Source organism: Marmota flaviventris, chromosome 12, assembly GCF_047511675.1.
Source record: "Marmota flaviventris isolate mMarFla1 chromosome 12, mMarFla1.hap1, whole genome shotgun sequence".
Classification (NCBI taxonomy): domain Eukaryota; kingdom Metazoa; phylum Chordata; class Mammalia; order Rodentia; family Sciuridae; genus Marmota; species Marmota flaviventris.
The window spans coordinates 55,602,721-55,626,823 of NC_092509.1; the positions used below are offsets into that span (position 1 = coordinate 55,602,721).

At 34.5% G+C, this 24,103-nt stretch overlaps 1 protein-coding gene across 1 annotated transcript in view; it reads right to left on the reverse strand.

Annotated features, from left to right (window-relative positions):
- Window positions 1-24,103, reverse strand: part of Smyd3 (SET and MYND domain containing 3) — a 699,549-nt gene that overhangs the window by 511,053 nt on the left and 164,393 nt on the right. Inside the window, exons 3-5 of the mRNA XM_027928608.3 lie at window positions 7,999-8,106; window positions 7,088-7,145; window positions 2,486-2,622 (exon numbers count right to left, since the gene is read on the reverse strand). Coding sequence (XP_027784409.1) covers window positions 2,486-2,622; window positions 7,088-7,145; window positions 7,999-8,106 — 303 coding nt within the window. The remainder of the gene's footprint in view (window positions 1-2,485; window positions 2,623-7,087; window positions 7,146-7,998; window positions 8,107-24,103) is intronic.

Sequence of the window (24,103 nt, forward strand, 5' to 3'; positions counted from 1 at the left end):
ACAGGCCACTGCAGGGAGTACAATCTGACATGACCATTTCTTTTCTTCAATTAATTCTATGACAGTAAAATGGGAACAGAGGCAGGAGACTGGTATAACATTCTCTCTCTGGTGCCCTCCATGTACTCCCAGAATGCTCGAAGTGATGTGCATCTCTAGATACTTTCAATGTTTTGAGTTCAACAGCTTATCATTAAGATTTGTAGGATACAATTAGCTTGACTTAAGATCATTTTATCCTCAAGAAGTGGGGAGCGGAAGAGAGGAAAGAGAAAAGGTGATAGGAGGGGAAAGAGTGTAATCTCTTTTAAAGACAAATTTATGAACTGAAAAATAATTATAATTGACAAAACATTAAGAAAACTTTCACAAAGAACTACAGGTTAATATTGCTTTCCTCTGATTACTAAACTATACTTTAAGGCAGAAACAATACATCTAAGCCCAATTACTCTCCAAAATCTCATGTATATGTTCTGTTTTCATGGCAAAAATGAATATAAGTATGTGGAAAGGAAGGTGGATATTATTAAAAATTTGTCAAAAAAAAAAACTACCTGCTTCATCACAATGACAGAACTTCCCCCCATACAACATGAAGAAAATTACATTCTAGGAGAAAAAAGTTTAAAATTGTTTAACACTGGACATGATGGAACATGCCTGTAATCACAGCAATGTGGGTGGCTGAGGCAGGAGTATCCTTAGTTCCAGGCCAGCCTTGGCAATTTAGCAAGACTATATCAAAATTAAAAATAAAAAGGGCTGGAAATGTAGCTCAGTTCTACAGCACCCCTAAGTTCAACCACTACCACAAAAAAAAAAAAAAAAAAGAAAGGAAGAAAGAAAGAAAAGTTTTAATAATTAACAAGAGAAATAAGACAGCAATACACATTTTACATTTAGTAAATGTACGTTTACATTTAGAAAATATTTTAAGATATTTTTCATGATTATTAAATCACACTCAAACTTGTAATTAGCCCTTGAACGTGTTCCAACAATAGAAATAATGATGCAGAATATCTATAGACTAAATCTACGAACACAAAAACAGACACCAGATGGAACATTTAGGCCTTTCAGTAAGTTTTTTATAGTGTTTAATATCCAAAAAGCCTTGTGTACATCATACATGTGGAACTGCAGTAGGTCCAGAGCCATCTGAAATGAACATGAGAAACTTCTCAGATGCATTATAAGTAACTACTATACTGTGAAATCAACCTTAAATTATAGAAAACCCAAAACATAATGCTAAATATTATCAGAAAATCATAAAAACATACTTTAAAGAACAAAAATATTTATATTTATCTAGCAAAAAATTACATTAAATTCTTACCAAAAAATACATTAAATTGCTTATAGAACAAATATGCCATTAAATATGTGCTTACCAATTGTCAAATAATTAGCAAAATCAGCTTCAAAAGTAAAGTTTTACTTTTTATTAAAATGTGATCAATATTGACACAAACATAAAAACAGAATATGAGAAAACAAGGATGGCAGATTCACAGCAGTGAGGGGAGTGTATATGCTACATCATCCTATCCCAGGGTAGATATCAAGAATCATTCACTGCATCAGGTGTAATAACACACCCCTATAATCCCAGCTACTTGGGAGGCTGAGGCAGGAGGATCACAAGTTCAAGACTAGCCTTGGCAACTTAGTGAGACCCTATCTCAAAATAAAAATAGAAAGGACTCGGGATGTAGCTCAATGGTAGAGTACCTCTAGGTTTAGTTCCAGAACACACACAATAAAAGAGAAATAATCACCATATTCTTCCTCCCAGGGCCATGTGTTCTCATTTTCAAAGAGAACACTTCAGGTAACTACTACCAACAATCCACAGAAAAAATACTACAAAAAACCTGTTTTCTATCCCTAAACTGGGATTTTAGTAACCTAAAACACTTTGCCAGAATTTTAGGTGATTATTTTAAAATCAGAAATAGTCATGCTTTCATATTACTCAAAATTCACTTAATCAGAAATGGATTTCAATGCATTTTACACTTCAGAGACAGATTCAATATTGAAACAACATCACAAACTCATAAATACACTGGTAAACTTTAACCCTTTAGTGAGAAAGAGTGGGATATGCTATTTTCTTTTGAAGACAGAAAGCACACTCAAACTACTAACAAACAGTCTGCTGTACAAGTCGACAGTGAACACACTCAGGCCAAAATAAGAATACTGGTAAGTCAAAGAAGTAATTCCGTATTCAGTATGCACAATACATGTAGGGGGACTCATATAATTGGGAATTCATATAAGGCATTAAGGATCTTGCATTTCCCATGAAGTTTCTACATTTTTTTTTTAATAACCAACAACATAATAAGAAGTAAAGGACTAAACATAAATAAATAAATAACCTAAAGCCATAGTGTCAAAAAAAAAAAGAAGTAGTAGTAGTAAAGGACTGATTCATGGCATTAGCAAAGAGATGAAACTTAATACTTACTTTTGCAAAGGCTTCAAAAATGTCAAAAGAAGCTGGCAGCTGAGAAGCATCCTGTATTTCTTCTCTCATGAAATGTTGAAATGTCATTGTAAGTTGCCTGAGGCCCTCTTTCTTATCTTCAGTAAGTTTGCTAATATCTTTAACAAAAAAAATAAACAGCAAAATCACAAAGTAAACAATGGATAATTTTCAGGTATTCAATGCTGGCTACTAAACCAGATATTTCCCATCTCACCTTCCATTCTGACATCTTTTTATTTGACAACCACAAATCATAATACATATATAATCAATTAAATCTACCAAATTTTATCTACAATGTAAGATCAAATACCTATTAAGAACATAATAAATGCATATACCAATGAAAAAGATTAAAAACTAAAATCACTAAGGTTTTGCATCACCAGATTTTCTACATCAACATGTATACATACACAAACCGTCATAAATCTTTATTAAGTCAATGGATTTAAACAGATTTTACCATGAAAAATTTACAACTAGGTCATCACAAACTGATAAACATTATAATCTGAAAGACAAGAAGACTGAAAGGAGAATAAATTCTGACAAAATTCAAATAAATGAAATTTGTTATATGGAACATTCATCACGAAAACATATTAAACAAAGAAATCTCAATTTCATTTTCAGATTGAATACATAAACATAGAGCTACTTTAACAACTGTCTGAGTTGAAGAGAAATGCCACACCAAAAAAAAAAAAATGTTAAAACTGATAAAACAGATTTGGTTAAAGTTATAGATACAAAAACAATATATAAAAATCAGTAAAATTTTTTATACACCAATAACAAAATTGCTGAAAAAGGACAATAGCTACACCATAAATAAAATAGCTAGGATGAAATTCAACCAAGGAAATGAAAGACTTCTACAGTGAAAAGTATAAGACAAAAGAAACTGAAGGGGACACAGAATAGGAAAATATTTCCCATGTTCATAAATTCAAAGAATGAATACTGCTAAAATGTCCAACTACCCAAAGTGATCTAAAGATTCAATGTAATTCCCATCAAATTAACAATGAGATTCTTCACAGAAATAGGAAAAATAATCACAAAATTCACATGGAACCATGAAAAACTGAATTGCCAAAGAAATTCTGAGCAAAAAGAAAAAAGATGGAAGCACCACGATATCTGACTTCAAAAAACTACAAAACTAAAGTAACCACAGACCCAGAAACCAATGCAACAGAAATGAATCTACATAATATACAATCAACTGATTTTCACCAAAGGTGACAACGACATACATTGGGAAAAAAGCAGTCTCTTTAATAAACAGTACCCCGAAAACTCGAAATACCATGTGCAGAAGAATGAAACTACATCCATACCTCTCACCATATTCAAAAATCAACTCAAAATAGATCAGACTTAAATGTAAGACCCCAAACTATGGACCTACTAGGAAAAAGAAAAAAAAAACATAAAGGAAAAGTTTCAGGATATTGATCTAGGCAAAGTTTTTTGGATATGACCCCAAAAGCATAGACAACAAAAGCAAAAATCAGCAAATAGGATCACCAACAACCTAACAGGCTCCTGCACAAAGAAACAATGGATGCAGTAGAGAGACAACCTATAGATCAGGAGAAAACATGTGCAAAGTATTCAACTCACAAGGGATTAACGTTCACCATACTTAAGGAACTCAAAACCAACAGCAAAAAAAAAAAAAAAAGTAAAATGATCTAGATTGAAAAGGGGCATAGAATCTGAATAGGCATTTCTCAAAAGAAGACATGCAAGTGACAAAAAAATACATGAAAAAAAGTTCAACATCATTACTCATCAGGAAAACACAAATCCAAAGCACATTGAAAGCCATATGCACATATGCAGTGGCAGATGCCTAAAATCCCAAAGAACTGGGAGGCTGAGGCTGGAGGATCCCAAGTTTGAGGCCAGCCTCAGCAACTTAACTTTATTTTATTTTAACAAAATAAAAATCACTAAGGATGTAGCTCAGTCATAAAGCGTCCCTGAGTTCATCCTCCACTAGCACAAAAACAAAAGAAAAATATCCACAGTGACAATGGCTATTATCAAAGAGAAAAAAAATAACAAATGCTGATAAAGATGTGGAGAAAGAGGAACTCCTACACTATTGGTGGACATGTAAATTAGTACTGCCTTATGGAAAACAGTATGAAGGCTCCTAAAAAATTAAAAATAGAAAGCACCTTATGATCTAGCAATCCCACTACTGGATATATATCCAAATAAAACCATTATATCAAAGAGCAGCACTCCATGTTCACTGCAGCATCATTCACAATAGCCAAGACATACAACTGACCTGAGTGTCCTCCAATGGATGAAAAAGATGTGGTACAATGGAATATTTTTCAGTCATTAAAAATAATCAGGAGCTGGGGTTGTGGCTCAGTGGTAGAGCGCTTGCCTAGCATGTGTATGGCACTGGGTTTGATTCTCAGCACCACATATAAATAAATAAATAATAAAGGTTCATCAACAACTAAAAAAATTTTTTTAAAAAAATGAAATACTGTCATTTTAAGCAATGTAGATGAAACTTAAGATCATGTTAAGTGAAATAAGCCAGGCACAGAAAGAAATGTCACACGTTCTCACTCATTTGTGGAAACATAAAAAATTAATCTAAAGAAAAGAGAAGAAGAGACTAGGAAGAGCAGGGGAGGAAGGATAATGAGAGGGTAGAAAATGGGTACCCAAGGGTTAGGGATGTAGCTCAGTTGGTAGAGTGCTTGCCTCACATGCACAAGGCCCAGGGTTCAATCCCCAGCACCCCCACCACCAAAAAAAAAAAAAAAAAGTACCAAAATATAGTGAGAAGGAATTAGTACTATTTTTCTATAGTATAATAGGGTAAATTCAACCCACAAGAATTTTTCACATAATCCACAATAATTAGGAAAAAATTGTTCAAAGGTTCCTAACACATAAACTTTTAACACCCAAAAGCTAATTGCCCTGATTTTATCATTACATGTTGTATATATGCATTAAATTGTTGTATAATACCCCATATATTTGTACAGATGCTATGTTAATTAAATTTTTTTTAAAAAAGAAAGAAACAGATGGCTTTAAAGTCAATATGACTTCCTTTAAAAAGTCAACTTAGCTGAGCATGGTGGCATACACCTATAATCCCAACAATTTAAGAGGCTGAGGCAGGAAGTCTGCAAATTACAGGCCAGATTTGGCAATTTAATGAGACTGTGTCTCAAAAAACAAAAGCATAAAAGGGGTAGGGATTTAACTCAGAGGTGGGTCGACCTGGTTCTATCTCCATATAGTGAAAGAAAAAACTATATATAAACCATAAATTGCATATTGAATCTAAGAGGCACCTTTAATTAATAACATTTGAGAGCATTTCACTTAAAGCAGTGTGTATGACATTACTACTGAACAGCACTAATGTTAATAGTGAAATTCACTGTAAGATATTTTAATTACCTAGCAGTAATACAAGTAAAAATGACTAATTAGTTCTCTATTAAAATTTGAAAAGATACTTTGCTGCTCATGTCAGGTCTGTATATTTTCTTTTTTTTTTAATATTAATTTTCCAGTTATCGGCGGACACAACATCTTTTTTTTTGTATGTGGTGCTGAGGATCGAACCCGGGCCGCACGCATGCCAGGCGAGCGCGCTACTGCTTGAGCCACATCCCCAGCCCTGTATATTTTCTTTATATTACTTGTTCAACACAATAATTGACCCAATGATTTCTTAAATAATAATTTATTAGCACTTAGTATCCCATAAGCATAAATGTGTACTAAATCATCTTTTATTTGTCTCCATCCAGAAATATTAAATAAATTGTGTAGCAAATTCACACTGAGCTCTGGCCAGTTTGAGATTAAAGTCTTTTACAAACTCAATGAACAGGATCTGTGCCAGTACAAAAAGCAATACAAACCTTACATGTGCTTGACACTCAGATCTGGAAAGCCTATCATTCATTCCAAGTAGCTGGACTACTGTCATGGTAGGAACAACACTCTGTCATAAAGCCTAAGTCATCTATACCTTTGACTTTACTACCTAAAGCAACAGTGATCCCAAAAGCTCCCTGAAACTCTCATATTCATTATATCTCTCTTTCCTGTCATCAGAAAAAGAAAAGGAAAAAGAAAAAACAGAAGAGGAAACCAAGAGAGGAATGAAGGGGGAAAAGGAAGGAGAAACAGAAGGAAAATTTTGTCAACTGGACAAATGGTTACACTACCCTGAACACCCTAGACATCTTTATAGTACTTCATAAACTTCTGTAAGGCCCAAACTGCCATGAAATAAATTAAATAAACTAATGAGTCAGTTACTTATAAAAACAAAAACTTTTGTTAGGTTTGTTTCACATAATAAGGAGACAGAAAAACAAAGTTGAAAATAAAGCAGTTTGGGGGCTGGGGAGGGGTGCAGGTCAGTGGTAGAGCATGTGCTCAGTATGAGTGATGCCCTGGGTTCACAATCAGTCAATCCACAATCAGTCAATCCATCTTCACCAACTCAGCAAACAAATGACAGACTTTTTTTTTCTTTTTTTAAGATGATGATAGGCAATCACTTACTTGATTCCAGATCATAAAATGAGTAAAGTTTCTCAGATTCTGAGGGAGTTTCTTCCATCTGTGAAGGAAAGGGGGGAAACCAAAAATAATCCGAAGCACTCCAATACATGAAGGAATGTGTTTGAATACCTTTACATATTTAAATGAAAGTCTACCAAAAGGCTATTTCTTATATATAAGTTCTTTATCATTTTTTTACAGCTGATTTATTTAATCTGGAACAACTTTAAAAGAAAATCTAACTTGTAGCTTCACCTACCGGTTTAATCGTCAAATGCAAACCTCTTTTTACATTCTCAAAGCTCTATAAATTTTAAAGTGGCAAAAAAAAAATCAATAAACAAAGGAAAGAACAGAGCTGGAGCCTATAGTAATTTGGGAAAGATATTCATGCAAAAGCCTAGCCAAAGAAACTAGAAGGCTTCTTTAGAAGAGGATTTCACAAATTCTACTAACCGGCACTGTATGAAAAGGGGCTGAAAAAACTATTTCAATAAATCCTAGCTACACAAAAAGACAAAAGCACCCTTCAATTTTATATTAATTATCATCTAACTTATATCTCACCAGAAAAGGCAACCAAAAAGGACATACATGTCCTGTACATTAGCTCACAGCAGGAAAAATGACAAAGGCAACATAACAAATATTAAATTGCTAACAGCTTATACCCCAAATTTAGGATCCCACACTTCTATTCCCAGGAGATCATAGGGATTTTAAAGAGGGCTCTGCACTTCTTCACTGCCACAATTCCTTGACTAATAGGAGTATCTTAAGCTACTACCTGCAATAATTTACTCTGTACCTTAACATGGGTTCAATTTCAGCCTAAAATATGAATAATAAATGCAACTGCAAAAGCTTCTGGTAAATTAAAACTCAAGTGTCTTTTACAAGTAAACACTCACAAGTTTGAAGACAACTCGACCAAGAAGTCGCACAGAGTCAGGAGGATATCTAGGTTTGCAGCTTTTAAGGCATTTGCATTCCCACTTGTGGTCCTGCCAAGCTTTTTTCTGTGAAGGTAAGAATGGCGAGCACATCAGAAACATACAATTTAACTTTCATTTACACTGATTTTGAATGTTGAGAATCACCAACATTAATTTAATTTCAACAGCCAAAATGCAACTACAAAATAGAAAATAAAAGCAATATTCAAACACTGCCAAAGATTCAGGATTTAGTCTTTGCCAAGTATGTCATTACCAAGCATGGGCATTGCTTGGAATGAACCACAAAGTGCCAAAGTGCCTCAACCTTATCTCTGTCCTTTAATTTGCCCTCTGGTCATTACCTATGTGGCAGACTCCAGAAAAAGTACCATTGTGGCTTACTTAATAATAAGATAGTCTTTTACCTGACTAAAAGGGATTCAATAATAGGCAGTCATTTTGAATACAAAAGAAAATATCACTCCACTTTAAAAAATAAAACACATGGTTTAGGAAAATCAAAATAGGTTAGAACTTCTAGGAACCTAAGTTTTGAAAACATTGTTTACAAGAGGTTTATCACTTCTTTGTCATCTCTAATCATGGCTGCCTTGCTTCTACTATGGTAATCCTCTTAACCTGCTCTTTAATCTTTCTTTTCAGAATTTATATTTCACTCACTTCAAACAAGACTAGGCTGCATCAATATAAACAAAATCAAGAAATTAAGTTTGTAAAAACATAAACAAAATGCTAAAATTATTGGTGAGGAGTGAGAAAAAATCTTCTAGAATTTACTTAGCACTCTAAAATGTACTAGCTGCTTGGCTAAGCATACAAAAAGACATGTCATTTGATTTTCACAGTAATCCAAACAGAAGATATTATCCTTATATTTAAGATGAAGAAGGTATGGCTCAAGAACCAGGACCTTACTACCAAATAAGCTAAACAGAAAAGGGAAGAATGAAAATCCCTAGTATACTAAACATGAGAGCTAAATAATCACCATGTTTTTGCACTACAGTTATTTGAGTTGCCTTACATGCAAGGCAAAAGAGAAAGCATAATGGCTTATATCATTCTCATCAGACAGAAAAGAAAAACACATTGCTTTACGAAGCATTAAACTACAGGAGAAATGTACTCCAAGAATCAGAATCAACATACTGGAGAATGTCTTTGACAATACTCTAGAACAAGAGTTTACACTATGGCCTTTTATATAGCTGCATTTAATCACTTAAAGACTTAATATCAAAATATAACTCTGTGAAAGAAAATGTTTGTTGTTCATGGGGCTACTAACTAGTAATTATTAGGATTAGTAATAAAAAATTACCAACATGTAAAAATATATGGCTTCATTGTGGTTTTTTTAAATATTTTTCGTTAGTTGTAGTTAGACACAATACCTTTATTTTATTTATTTATTTTTATGTGGTGCTGAGGATGCAACCCAGTGCCTCACATGTGCTAGGTGAGCACTCTACTGCTGAGCCACAACCCCAGCCCAGTTTCATTCTGTTTTAAACACACAAAAATCATGCAGACTCTACTTAGCAAAATGAGTTTAACTTATTAAAAGTCCTAAAAAATTATACATTAAAGCAATCTGTATAAATTGTTTAACTCAGGTTCTCATGATTGCCATTGCCATTTTTTGGGAAGTTAGGTTATTTATATACCAACTCATATATACCTATGTACTGGTCTTTGAGAATAGGTTAAACAAATTCATGGTTCTTTACACTGACAAGAAACAGACTGAAGAGAGAACCATAACTTTTCTAGAAGAGCTTTCATTTGGTTATGAAAGTTGTAAGACCTGAAAGAACCTCTTAATGGACAAACTGTGTGGGCAGGAACAAACCACAAAGTACCAACAAGTCACTGAGAAGGCACCTTCAGATTTATTCAAATGCCTGAGTACACATCCAGCTGAACAATAATCACCCTCAACAAAATAAACCACAGGTAATTTGAGACAAAAAATAATAATAATTAAGAACAGATTTTAATCAACCCCAGTCCCAAATATAGTAGAAACTGATAACTCCTTTTTTAAAACCTCCACTTTAGGGGATCCAAGATGGTAGAATATAGGAGATACCATTTCTGGCTGCTCTGAGGAATGAAACCAAGAAAGCAGTCAGGTAGTGTCTCCACAAGGTATCACCTAGGCAGAATACAACATCTCAGAGTGTGCAACAGGACCCCTCTACAGCGGATTTTCACAGAAACCATCAGAGCTGCGACCACCTGCAAAGAAATCAGAGTCTCTGTGTTCCAGTAAGACTCTGCACGCCAGAAACAAAGCCGGCAGTTCTTGAGCGCAATCTAGCCCCAGCACAAGGCCAGCCCAGCTCCCCCCACCTCACCAGACCCCCAGTGCTGGAAGCACACCAACTCCATCTTGGAAAACCTTTCTCCCAATTTTTTTGGTGGACGTGGCTATCAGTGTGGATCTCCATTTGAACAGGTACCTGGTTTCCAACTTCATAATAATCTGCCCCGCACCAGCTGTGATAACTTGGCTCAGTGACTACCCAGCACAAAAACCACTCTCAGTTGAATGGGAGTGCAGTGCAAGCCTGAGGGTGAGAGATCCAGCAATTAGGACTTGATAAGCAAAAGAGGAAAGGGGTCTAAAACCTGGAGCAAAACAGAGAGACCAGGATAGGGGAAGCTCCAGACAAGACAGGGAGACAATACTGGGGCTCAAGTCTTCTCACGCTGGTTACATACACCACCCTGAAGACAGACTCCAGCTTAAAACAGACAACTCCACCTACTGGAAGAGATGAGAAGCAAGAAGGAAATTGAAGTCTAAGAGTATTTTTTTTTCCTTCTTATCCTTCTCCTTTCTCCTCTACTCTTCTATCCTCTGGCCCTCACAAGGCCAACATATGTGAAACCGAGAACTTTACATGATATAGATATTTGAGAACTGAGTCACCTGAATAATATCATATAGAGGAATTGCATAAGCCACCCCTTTTTCTTTTCTTTCTTCTTTCTCTTTTTTCTCTTTCTTTCTTTCCTTTTTTTTCCTTCTCCTTTCTTCTTCTTTCACCCTCCAAATTTTACTATTTTAACATCCTGTAAATTTCTAAATACATATGTGTGTTTTTATGTACTCTACTGTCTTCCAACGTACTTGTCTACCCTAAATTACCTCCTGTCTATTCCCCTGCTATGAACCCACTTCATTAAAATTCTCCTTCAAATTTCCTAAGTTATGTTAACCCCATACCCTTACATCTTTCCCTCTTAGCATATCATCCTATGCCCAACCTCCAGTTCACTGTCCACCACCAAAACTGTACACTTTTTATGAAACTACTAATTATATTTTAAATAATAATTGAATCCAACATTTCTGGACATTGAGATTAACTATAAATGTCTTAATAACAATAATTTGTTCATAGGTAATGTACTGTTGATATTGGGCTCTGATAACATTGTCCTTCCCCACAAAGAAGGTATCTTGGAACCATACAAGAGCACTACAAATCTGTAGGGTAAAAACAATAACACACCAGTCCCACAGAGCTGGAAAGAAAGAAATGCGAGCAACATGAAAAGACAAGGGAATAAAGTACCACAAACAAATCAAGACAACACATCATTAGAAATATTGACAGCTACAGCAGAAAAAAATGACAGAGAAAGATTTCAGGATATACATGATTAAAATGTTTTGGGATCTCAAAGAAGACATAAGAGAACAAATACAGGCAGTGAAAGATCACTTCGACAATAAGCTACATAAACAAATCCAAGAAGCAAAAGATCACCTCAACAGGGAGATAGCGGTTATACAAAATAACCAAACAAAAATCCTTGAAATGAACGAATAAACCAAATTAGAAACTCAAATGACAGCATCACCAACAGAGTAGACGACTTAGAAGATAGGACATCAGACAACAAAGATAAAATACATCATCTTGAAAAGAACATAGACAGCACAGCGAAACTACAAGCAGAACATTCGGGAAATATGGGATAGCATAAAAAGACCAAATTTAAGAGTTATTGGGTAGAGGAAGGCATAGAGGACCAAACCAAAGGAATGAGCAATCTATTCAATGAAATAATATCAGAAAACTTTCCAGATATGAAGAATGCAATGGGAATCCAAATCCAAGAAGCCTACAGGACGCCAAATGTGCAAAATCACAACAGATCCACACCAAGACACATTATAATGAAAATGCGCAACATACAGAATAAGGAGAGGATTTTAAAAGCCACAAGAGAAAGGAATCAGATCACATATAGGGTAAACCAATTAGGATAATAGCAGATTTTTCAACACAGACCCTGAAAGTCAGAAGATCTGAAACAACATATTTCAAACTCTGAAAGATAATGGGTGCAAACCAAGAATCTTGTATCAAGCAAAATTAAGCTTCAGATTTGAAGATGAAATAAAAACCTTCCACAATAAACAAAAATTAAAAGAATTTGTAGCTAGAAAACCGGCACTGCAAAACATCCTTGGCAAAATATTTCATGAAGAGGAAATGAAAACCAACAGGGGGAGGTAGTACACTAAAGAAAAAACTAATCAAAGAGGAAAACCAAGTCAAGTTAAATAACAAAAATAAACAAATATGGTTGTAAATACAAACCATGTCTCAATAGTAACCCTAAATGTTAATGGCTTAAACTCACCAATCAAAAGACATAGGCTAGCAGATTGGATTAAAAAAAAAAAAGATCTAACAATATGATGCCTACACTCATCTGATAGGAAAAGACATACACAGACTGAAGGTGAAAGGTTGGAAAAATCATACCACTCAAATGGACTATGGAAGCAAGCAGGGGTTTCTATACTCATATCAAATAAAACAGACTTCAAGCCAAAGCTAATCAAAAGGGATAAAGATGGACATTACATACTGCTCAAGGGAACCATACACCAACAAGACATAACAATCATAAATATATATGCCCCAAAGGTGCAGCTATGTTCATCAAACAAACCCTTCTCAAGTTCAAGAGTCAAATTGACCACAACACAATAATCGTGGGTGACTTTAACACACCTCTCTCACCACTGGATAGTTCTCCCAAACAAAAGTTGAATAAAGAAACTATAGAGCTCAAAAACACAATTAATAACTTGGACTTAACAAACATATAGAATATTTCAACCAGCATCAAGTAGATAGACTTTCTTCTCAGCAGCACATGGATCCTTCTGGAAAATAGACCATATACTATGCCACAAAGCAACTATTAGCAAATACAATAAAGTAGAGATACTACCATGCATTTTATCAGATAATAATGGAATGAAATTGGAAATTAACGACAAAATAAAAAACAAAAATTTCTTTATCACCTGGAGACTGAACAATATGCTATTGAATGAACAATGGGTTACAGAAGACATCAAGGTGGAGATTAAAAAATTCTTAGAGGTATATGAGAACACAGACATATCGAAATCTCTGGGACACTATGAAAGCAGTACTAAGAGGAAAATTCATTGCATGGAATTCATTCCTTAAAAGAAGAAAAAGTCAACAAATAAATGACCTCACCTACATCTCAAAGCCCTAGAAAAAGAAGAACAAATCCGCAGCAAAAGCAGTAGAAGGCAGTAAAAATTAAAATTAGAGTGGAAATCAATGAAATTGAAACAAGAAACAAATAAAAAAATTGACAAAACTAAAAGTTGGTTCTTTGAAAAAATAAATAAATAAAATTGACAGACTGTTAGCCATGCTAACGAAGAGAAGAAGAGGGAGAACTCAAATTACCAGCATACATGATGAAAAAGGTAATATCACAACAGACACTACAGAAATACAGAGGATAATTAGAAATTATCAAAAGACTACCAACCAAGAAAAGCCCAGAACTGGATGGATACACAGCCGAGTTCTACAAGACCTTTAAAGAAGAACTAATACCAATACTCTTCAATTTATTTCAGGAAATAGAAAAAGAGTGAGCACCTCCAAACCCATTCTATGAGGCCAATATCACCTTGATTCCAAAACAAGATAAAGACACTTCAAAGAAAGAAAACTTCAGACCAATATCTCTAATGAACATAGATGCAAAAATTCTCAAAAAAATTCTGGCAAATCGAATACAAAAATATGTCAAAAAGATTGTGCACCATAATCAAGTGGGATCCATCCCAGGGATGCAAGTTTGGTTCAACATACAGAAATCAATAAATGTAATTCATCACATCAATAGACTTAAAGATAAGAATCATATGATCATCTTGATAGACACAGAAAAAGCATTTGACAAAATATAGCACCCCTTTATGCTCAAAACACTAGAAAAACTAGGGATAACAGGAACATATCCCAACATCATAAAGGCTATCTATGCTAAGCCTCAGGCCAATATCATTCTAAATGAAGAAAAACTGAAGGCATTCCCTCTAAAATCTGGAACAAGACAGGGATGCCCTCTTTCACCACTTCTATTCAACATAGTTCTTGAAGCACTGGTCAGAGCAATTAGATGAAAGAAATTTTATATATATATATATATATATGTATGTATATATATATATATATATATATATATGAACTTAAATTAGCTCTATTTGCTGATGACATGATTCTATACCTAAAAGACCCAAAAAACTCCACCAGAAAACTTCTAGAATTAGTAAGTGAATTCAGCAAAGTAGCAGGATATAAAATCAACAACCATAAATCAAAGGCATTTCTGTATATCAGTGACAAATCCTCTGAGAAGCAAATGAGGAAAACTACCCCATTCACAATATCCTTAAAAAAATAAAACAAAATAAGATACCTGGGAATCAACTTAACAAAAGAGGTGAAAGATCTATACAATGAAAACTATAGAAGCCTAAAGAAAGAAATCAAATAATACCTTAGAAGATGGAAGAATCTACCTCGCTCTTGGATAGACAGAATTAATATTATCAAAAGGACCATATTTCCAAAAGCCCTAATCAGATTTAATGCAATTCTGATCAAAATCCCTATGACATTCCTCATAGAAATAGAAAAGGCAGTCATGAAATTCATCTGGAAAAATAAGAGACCCAGAATAGCTAAAGTAATCCTTAGCAGGAATAGTGAAGCAGGTGGCACCACTATACTAGACTTTGAACTATACAGAGCAACAGTAACAAAAACAGTATGGTACTGACACCAAAACAGACTGGTAGACCAATGGTACAGAGTAGAGGAGACTAACCCACAAAATTACAATTATATTAGACAAAGGCACCAAAGACATGCGTTGAAGAAAAGATAGCCTCTTCAACAAATGGTGCTGAGAAAACTGGAAATCCATATTCAAAAAAATGAAATTAAACCCCTATCTCTCACCATGTACAAAACTCAACTCAAAATGTATATGGTTTTCCTTAATGAGTATAATTTGCATGTGAACAGGTGTTCAATGAATATCCTATGATTTATTATAAAACCAGTACCAGTTAGGAGATAAAATTTACTATATATTATCATTGATTATTAGAAATTAAGGCCATCCCAAAGAAGACATGAAAGAAAAATCCCTAAAAACTCTTTTTATAGACCAATCTTATAGGCTATTGATTGATTATAAAAGGAAAGATCTAATGTCACAATAGAAAGGAAAAAAATCCATTTATTTCTTTTTTCTTATACAAAATAATAGTTTTGACTATTATTATAGTATTTTCCTCTTCTCTTTAGACACTAAGTAACTATATACTACTATTTAATAACCCATTTAAATGCTGTTGAACACTGGATTTTGGTTGGGGTAGACATTCATTTCAGGGCAACTCATTGTCATGTGGAATAAAGTGTTGGGAGAGATCATCATATATTGACACAATCTGGATAAAATACATCTGAGTCATGACCAAAGTTTATCTGGTATTTACTCTGTAAGAGGATTGGATTCAAAGATCTCAAAGGCAGCTTTTCATTGATTAAAATCCTACAATTCTGTGATATCCATTCTAAACAAATGATATTTTGATTAACATGATAATATTCTAGAGACCTGACCAGGTTAGGCTTCATAGCACTGGAAGTACAGAATAGTATTTTCCTCAGATTTTAGGTCATTAGGAAGGTAGAACCAGTTTTAAAATATGTAGAAAAGAAAATTATTTTGAGTCAGCTCACATAATTATCAATAAACGGAACATCTTCTGAAATACAGACATGATAATTTTTTATTACATGTTCATGATTCACTCTACTCAGAATCATCTACAAGAGTTTCCTATGGTCAAAACGTAGGATAGTGAATTTGCCATGCAACTTGCAGACAAAAAGAAACCTGAAAATCTTCCATTCATTTACAGACTACTGAGAGCAAACAAATCATACCTCTCTTGTATGTTTCATAAGTAGTCCAATATTGAATTACAGGTTGTCAGATGCATGAAGATCTGAAAAGCTGGAATCTGGAAAAAGAAAACTGGAAGGCTAAGCAGGTTGTCTAACAGCTATAGCTGATTGACAGGTATGGATTAAAATCTTGCATAAAAATCTCCTTAGAGCACACTAGAGATTCAGTGATAGACATTAGACTTATCACTTAAAAGCTTACTGCACACTGTATCATATATAGAACAAGAGTGCCTTCCCACTGGCCTTATTCAAATTAGACATGGAGTTGAATATAAAGGAAAGAGACACAGGAATGGTTATAGAACACAAAGATTTAAAAAAAAAAAAACAAGAACTGATTATGACTTTTTAGAAAACAGAAAATACAGTCCATTGGCTAACTGAGGAACCACAGAATATGAGGCAATAATAACATGAGTTCCTCTAAAGAAGTCAATCATCATCCAGTTGGGGTTCAGCAAATTGCAGCCTACAAATCAAATACATCCTGCCAACTCTTTGTAAAATTGTATTGCACTATAACCACACTCATTCGTTACATTCATTTTTTTCATGCTACAGTAGAGTTAAACAGTTATGACAGAAATCCTATGGCCCACAAGCCCAAAATATTTCTCATACTGCCTTTACAGAAAGTTTGCCTCTCTGATCTACTAAGAAATCATATAAACATGGCTTGACTTAATTGATATATTTTAGCAGGAGGGCAAAATAAGTGATTTATTCTATAGACTTTAGAACATATTTGAAAGAGACCTGTTAATCAAACTATCAACACCAGGTTCTAGTTGAACGTGTCAGAAGTGGCACATGCATTTCACTTACCCCACTCAAGTAATTATCAAGATTTTAACTCCGAAAGTAAACCACAAGGGCCACCAAGGGATGAAGTTGGTTTAATCTCATCTATAAGTCCAAAAGTGGTGGTAAGAGGGCAGGTGGTAAGAGAAGCAGAGGAAGCCATCAAGAAGAGCAGCCGCCATCAGAGCCATTTCTGACAGGACCTAACCTAACAGGGAGGATCCTAGCAAGGATCTAGAATCAAACATATTATGTCAGAGAATCCCACTGAAAAGTAGCTGAAAAACAGACAATTGCCAGACACGGTGGCTCACGCCTGTAATTCCAGCAGCTCTGAAGGTTGAGACATGAGGATCACAAATTCAAAGCCGGCCTCAGCAAAAGCGAGGCACTAAGTAACTCAGTGAAACCCTGTCTCTAAATAAAACAGAAAATAGGGCTAGGAATGTGACTCAGTGGTAAAGTGCCCCTGAATTCAATCTAGGGTACTGCTAAAAAAACAGAACTAACCAAAAACCTATATACCAAAATGTCTTGAAACAACTCTGTAATACTGGAGTGATTTAGAGTAAGCAATGGAAGGTTAAAATGGAAAACCTAGTTGAATTTGATGTTAAGGCGATCTCTACTGCAGACCATTGCTGGAGCATCCTATTCGATCTTCCTTTCCCATGTCTTACCCTCCTAGAACAATTTTCTTTAATAACAGATTGATTTTTGAGTAATTTAAGATTCAGATCACTGTCAAACAAGCAAAAAAAAGAAGAAATGCAATTAACATATACTTTATGACTTTGTAATAAGAAATATTTCTTAACTTACTGAGATATAATTTAAATGACAATAAAATACTTCATCCATCCACATAACCAACACCAAAATTAAGATACAAAATATGTCATTACTCTTCAAAGTTTCCCTTGGGTCCCTTCGTATTTATATCCTCCTTCCCAGCAACCAGTAATCTTGTCTCCATCAATACAGATTACTTTTATCTAGTCCAGAATAGTAGTAGTACTTCCCAACTAGCTTCCTTCTCTCAATATAATGTTCTGAGATTCACTTCTGTTGCTGCATACGTTAGTAGTTGCCCCTTTTTGTGTGTGGTCAGTAATAGTATAGCATGTGTGTTTGTTTATTGTTCGTTTACCTATGGGGTAATATTTCAGTTGTTTCCAGGTTTGGAACACTGAACTCTTAATGTGCAAATCTTTCTTTGTGGTAATATACTTTCATAACTCCTAGGTAAACACATAGGAGAATTGCTGGGTCACTTAGAAGTTAAACTTAAAGGTTACTAGAAACTACCAAACATGCCCAAAGAAATGGTAACATTTTAAATTCATTGGATGAGGGTTCCAGCTGTTCTACAGTCTTGCAAGGACTTAGCAAGGTAAATCTTTTTCTTTTTTTTTTTTTCAGGTTTTCTAGTAAAAATATAGTGGTATCTCATTATGGTTATAATTTTTATTACTCTAATGACTAATGGTGTTGAATATTTTTCAATGTATACCTTCTTGAAGTATTCAAATCTTTTGCTTATTTTACTGGATTATCTTACTACTGAATTTTAAGTGTTCTTTCAAAACTATGGATAACATGCAAGGTGCAATGGCATACACCTATAATCTCAGCAACTTAGGAGGCTAAAGCAACAGTGTACAAGTTCAAGGCCAGCCTGAGCAACTTAGTAAAACCCTATCTCAAATTATAAAAATAATTTTTTAAAAGGGCTGAATATATAGCTCAGTGTTAAAGCAGCACTGGGTTCAGTCCCAGTACTGCAAATCAATCAATCAATCTGGACACAGCAGCTCCTGGGGCAGGGGACATGACAGAGCATGCACATGCAAGCTCAAACATTTTCTCCCAGTCTGTAGTTTATCTTTCCATATTTAAAATGATTTCTTTCAAAGGACAGAGGGATTAATTCTGATCCAATCTATCAGTTTGTCTTATATGCTCAGTGCTTTTTGATATACCTATGAAACTTCACATACGTCATATCCAAAAATTTCCTCCTATGTTTTCTTCTAAAAGTTTTGTAGACTTAGCCTATAAGTTTAAGTCTATAATCTATTCAGAAGTTTTTAAAATTTATTTGTTTTACATGTATATAATTTGCATAGATTTTTTTTTCAACACAATTTGTTGAAAAGACTATCCTTTCACTATTGAATTACGATGGCAAATTGGTTCAAAATCAACTGATCATACCTATGGTTCAACACTGTTCTTTAATTTTTATTTCTATATAATATTATGTTATACATTTTTAAAAACCTTTCTATATAGCAAGAATCTATTCCTCCCAGGGATAGCCAATTCTTAAAGACAGCAATATTTCTTTGATATGTAAACTAAACAATTCAGAGTCACACTTCTTCTATCAGACCCTAACATCCTAAGAAATAATAGTCTTCTGCCTTAATCACCCCAGGGTCAAGTACAGGGATCTAGGAATCACCCCTCATAGTCCAAGATCCTCTGAGACTATTCAAACTAGCCAATCCTAAACTGACAAGTTGTGTGAAGCTCACAATCAGAGGCAAAGGTTCATCAAAAAACCAAGACCTAATTACTGGACTCCATAACACACTCCCTACCCATTCTTATCCCCACACCCAACCACATTAATAAATACCTATTAATAGTCTTAGCACAAATGACTGAGCCCAGTGCAAACATCAGGGATCAGCAAAACCTTTATTCAGTGGTAGGTCATACATCTGGTGGACACACTTTCCTTATGGAAAATGAGCTGCTGGCCAAAGGAGGAATCTGTGCTTATATATGCTACACAGAGAGGTGACTTAATTATTGACAGAGTGTGTCAATTTGGACACTAAGGAAACAGGCTGTGAGAATTTGAAATTTCTGGGTAATGTTTTTACTTGGGGAAGAATGGAGGGTCTGGGATCAACATTCAAGGCTTATCTCTTTCCCTTATTTGGGGAAGGATCAAAGTTTTGGCTTCCTCCCAGAGACTGCCATTTTAGGCTTGATGAATATCTCCTTCCTAGGAATTGTCTTTGTCACTTGGAAGGAATGTATTTGGGAAAGGATCAATGTTATTAATGTTTGGGTTTTCTCCTCACTCCCTCTTCCCAAGATACACTATTTTGGAGTTTGTCATTTTCTATATCTTACAAATTTCATGTCATTTCAGTCAGTACATCATGGTTCGTCATCATGAAAAAATTGCAAGGCATTCTAAAAGGCAAAAAATAAAATTTGAATAGACACAGCAAACATAAGTACTAGTATAGTACATATAGTACATATGTTAGGGGTGGTGGAATTATCAGACTGGGAATTTAAAACAACTAAGATCAATATGCTAAGAGTTCTAATAGTTAAAGAAAACAGCATACAAGAACAGACATTAAATGTTAAGGAAAGACATGAAAATTCTAAGAAAAATCCAAAAATAAATATTAGTAAAAAATGCCAAAACAGAAATGAAGAATGTTTCAGTTGGGCTTACTGGGAAAGTTCACATAGTTAGGGGAAGAATCTTAGAGCTTAAGAATATCTCAATAAAAACCATCAGAACTGGAAAAGAGAAAAGAGACTTATAAAAACAAAAAAAGGGCTATGGTTGTGGCTCAGTGGTAGAATGCCTGCCTAGCACATGTGAGGCACTGGGTTCAATCCCCAGCACCACGTAAAAAAAAAACTAATTAACAAAGGTATTGTGTCCATCTACAACTAAAAATATTTTTTAAAAATTTCCAAGAACTGTGGGACAACTAAAAAAGGTATGAGAAATATGTAATGGGAATACCAAAAGGCAAGAAAGAGAGAGAGAGAGAGAGAGAGATAGAGAGAGAGAATATGGAACAGGTGAAATAGCTGAAGCAATAATGATTAAGAATTTCTCCAAATTAATGTCAGGCACCTAGGGACTGGGGACATAGCTCAGTTGGTAGAGTGTTTGCCTAGCATGGACAAGGCCCTGGGTTCAGTCCGCAGAACCACCAAAAAAAATTTAATAAATATAATGTCAGGCACCTTACCACAGATCCAGAAAAGTCAGAGAACACATGCAGGATAATTGTCATTGTCAAACTACAGGAAATCAAAGACTTTAAAAATCTCAAAAGAGGTCAAAGGAAATAAATAGTGCTACATTCTGAACATTTGTCCCCTCCAAAATTTTTGTTGAAACTTACTTGCCATTGTAATAGTTCAAAGAGGTGAGACAGTTAAGAAGTGATTGAGCCAGAAGACTGTACCCTCACAGGTAACATTACTGTCATTACAAAAGGATGAATTTGACCTGCTCTTTCTCTGTCCTTCTGCCATGTGATAATGCAGTAAGAAAACCATGGCTATATGATGACCTGTTATTGAACTTTCCAGCTTCAAGAACTAGGAGTCAATAAATTTCTATTCCTTATAAGTCAGTTAGTCACAGAAATACCTTGATAGCAACACAGAATATACTAAAACAAACACCTTACCTATGGAAGAACAAATATAAAAATTATACCAAACTTCTCAGAAGCCAGGTAAGCAAGGAAGTAGAGTGAAATATTTTAAGTGCTACAAGAAAGAAAGAAAAAAAGAAAAAAAAAAACTCACCAATCTCCAATTCTGTACTCTATTAAATTATCCTTCAAAAGCAAAGAAATAAAGACTTTCTCAGACAAACAACAAAAATGGCAATTTATTGCCAGTAGACTTACCTTGAAAGAAATGTGAAAAAAAAAATTCTGTACAGAGGAGGAAACTGATAAAAGTTGGGAGCTGGCATTACATAAAGAAAGGAGGAGCATCAGAAAGAGTAAGTGAAGATAAAACACTTAGTTTTCTTAACTGATCAAAATAATAACAATTATGTATTTTGATGACATATGCTTATGTATACGTGAAATAAATAGTCCCAATGATATAAGAGATAGGAGGATGTGAAATTGGGAATTTAATTGTTCTCTGACTTTTCTGGATTTATGGTAAGGTGCCTGACATTAAATCAGCCTCCCCACCCTGGTGGTGGAGATTGAACGTAGGGCCTTGTGCATGCTAGGCAAACACTACCAACTGAGCTATGTCCCCAGTCCATAGATGCCTGACATTAATTTGGAGAAATTCTTAATCATTATTACTTCAGCTATTTCACCTGTTCCATTCTCTCTTTTTTTGCCTTTTGGTATTCCCACTATATATTTCTCATACCTTTTTTAGTTGTCCCACAGTTCTATTTTGTTATTTTAAGGTATCTGTGAAGCAGTAGAAGTACTACTTGAGATCAGATTTGGGTTCATTGTAAATAAATGTATGTTGTAAACTCCAGGGCATAACCAATATAAGTAAAAAGAAACAAGTATAACTGATGTTAGTAAAAGAGAGAAGATGGAATTGTATAAAATAAAATGTTCAATTAAAACCATACAGTCAGAAAAACAGTGAAAGACAAAAACAGAAACAAAGGGGTTGGGGATATAGCTCAGTTGGTAGAGTGCTTGCCTTGCATGCACAAGGCCCTGGGTTCAATTCCCAGCACTGCAAAAGAAAAACAAACAAACAACAAAAATAAATAAACAAATAAAAAACAGAAACAAAGAGTAAAGCCAACAAATAGAAAACATGGTAGGCATTAATGCAACTATATCAATAATCACTTTGAATGTCAATGATGTAAATGAACCAGTTAAAAGACGTGCTGGGGCTGAGTTCAGTGGCAGAGCGCTTGCCTTCCACATGTGAGGAACTGGGTTGATCCTCAGCACCACGTAAAAAAAAACAAATAAAACATGCTGTCCAACTACAAATTTTTTTTTTAAAACAGACACTGTCAAAATGGATCAAGAAATACAAATCAGTGTATATACTATCAGTCTGAAGTCTGGCAGAGAGCTATTTATGAAATAAATAAAAGGCTTGGCTTTTCTCATTATCACCACTTTGAGTACATTATTCCGGAGAACAACTTATTACATTACCCTGTTAAATGCTTACTAATGTGGGATTAATTTTCTACTCATCAAAAATGAATCAAATCATTCTATAACTAAGCATAAAATGTAAACCAAAAATATGATTCACATGTTTAAAGAGATCCATAATTATCAACATAAAAAAGAGCCTCTCTCTGCTAATACAGTGCTTTTTAAAAGAATATAAACTGTATATTTGGTTCAGTAATTAATTCAACTAGAAGTGTACATATGAGTTGGGCACAGTGGCGCATGCCAGTAATCCCAGCAACTCAGTAGACTGAGGTAGGAGGATCACAAGTTTTAGGCCAGCCTCAGCAACCCTTGTCTCTAAATAAAATAAAAAATAAAAAAGGCTGGGGATGAGGCTCAGTGGTAAAGTGCCCCTGGGTTCAATTCCCAGTACCACAAAAAAGCAAAAGAAAAAAATAAACGTATATATTAAGAGTCAAATCCAGAACAGGTAAAACAATACTTGATGGATTTGCCTAAAATTAGTTTACTTGCTATCAATATTGCTGCCATTTTCTACTTTGAGTATACTTTTTTTAGAAAAAAGCTTAACCTGCTACTCCCCTATAATTTCATAATCATCTGGATGATCTGAATATACCAAATAATACTGATTTTTCTTGTAAAAATCAGACATCTCACAATAAGGTATGGAAAAAAATATGAAGCCACTAATAACAAAATATTTTGTCAGTATCAGAAGCAGTACCTACACAGCTGTAGATAGACAGATTAATACACAGACACATACATAAAGAGACTACAGATGAAGCATGGAATAACAGTTGGGTATGTATCCTAAACTCACAAAATAGACACAAAGAGATTACCACCAGAAAACAGGAGTGGGAAAAGAAACTAAAGGATTTGCTTTTTATTCTGTATGACTATATATGGTGTTAATTTTTATAATGAAAATACATCTTTATGTTACTTATGTTTAAAAAT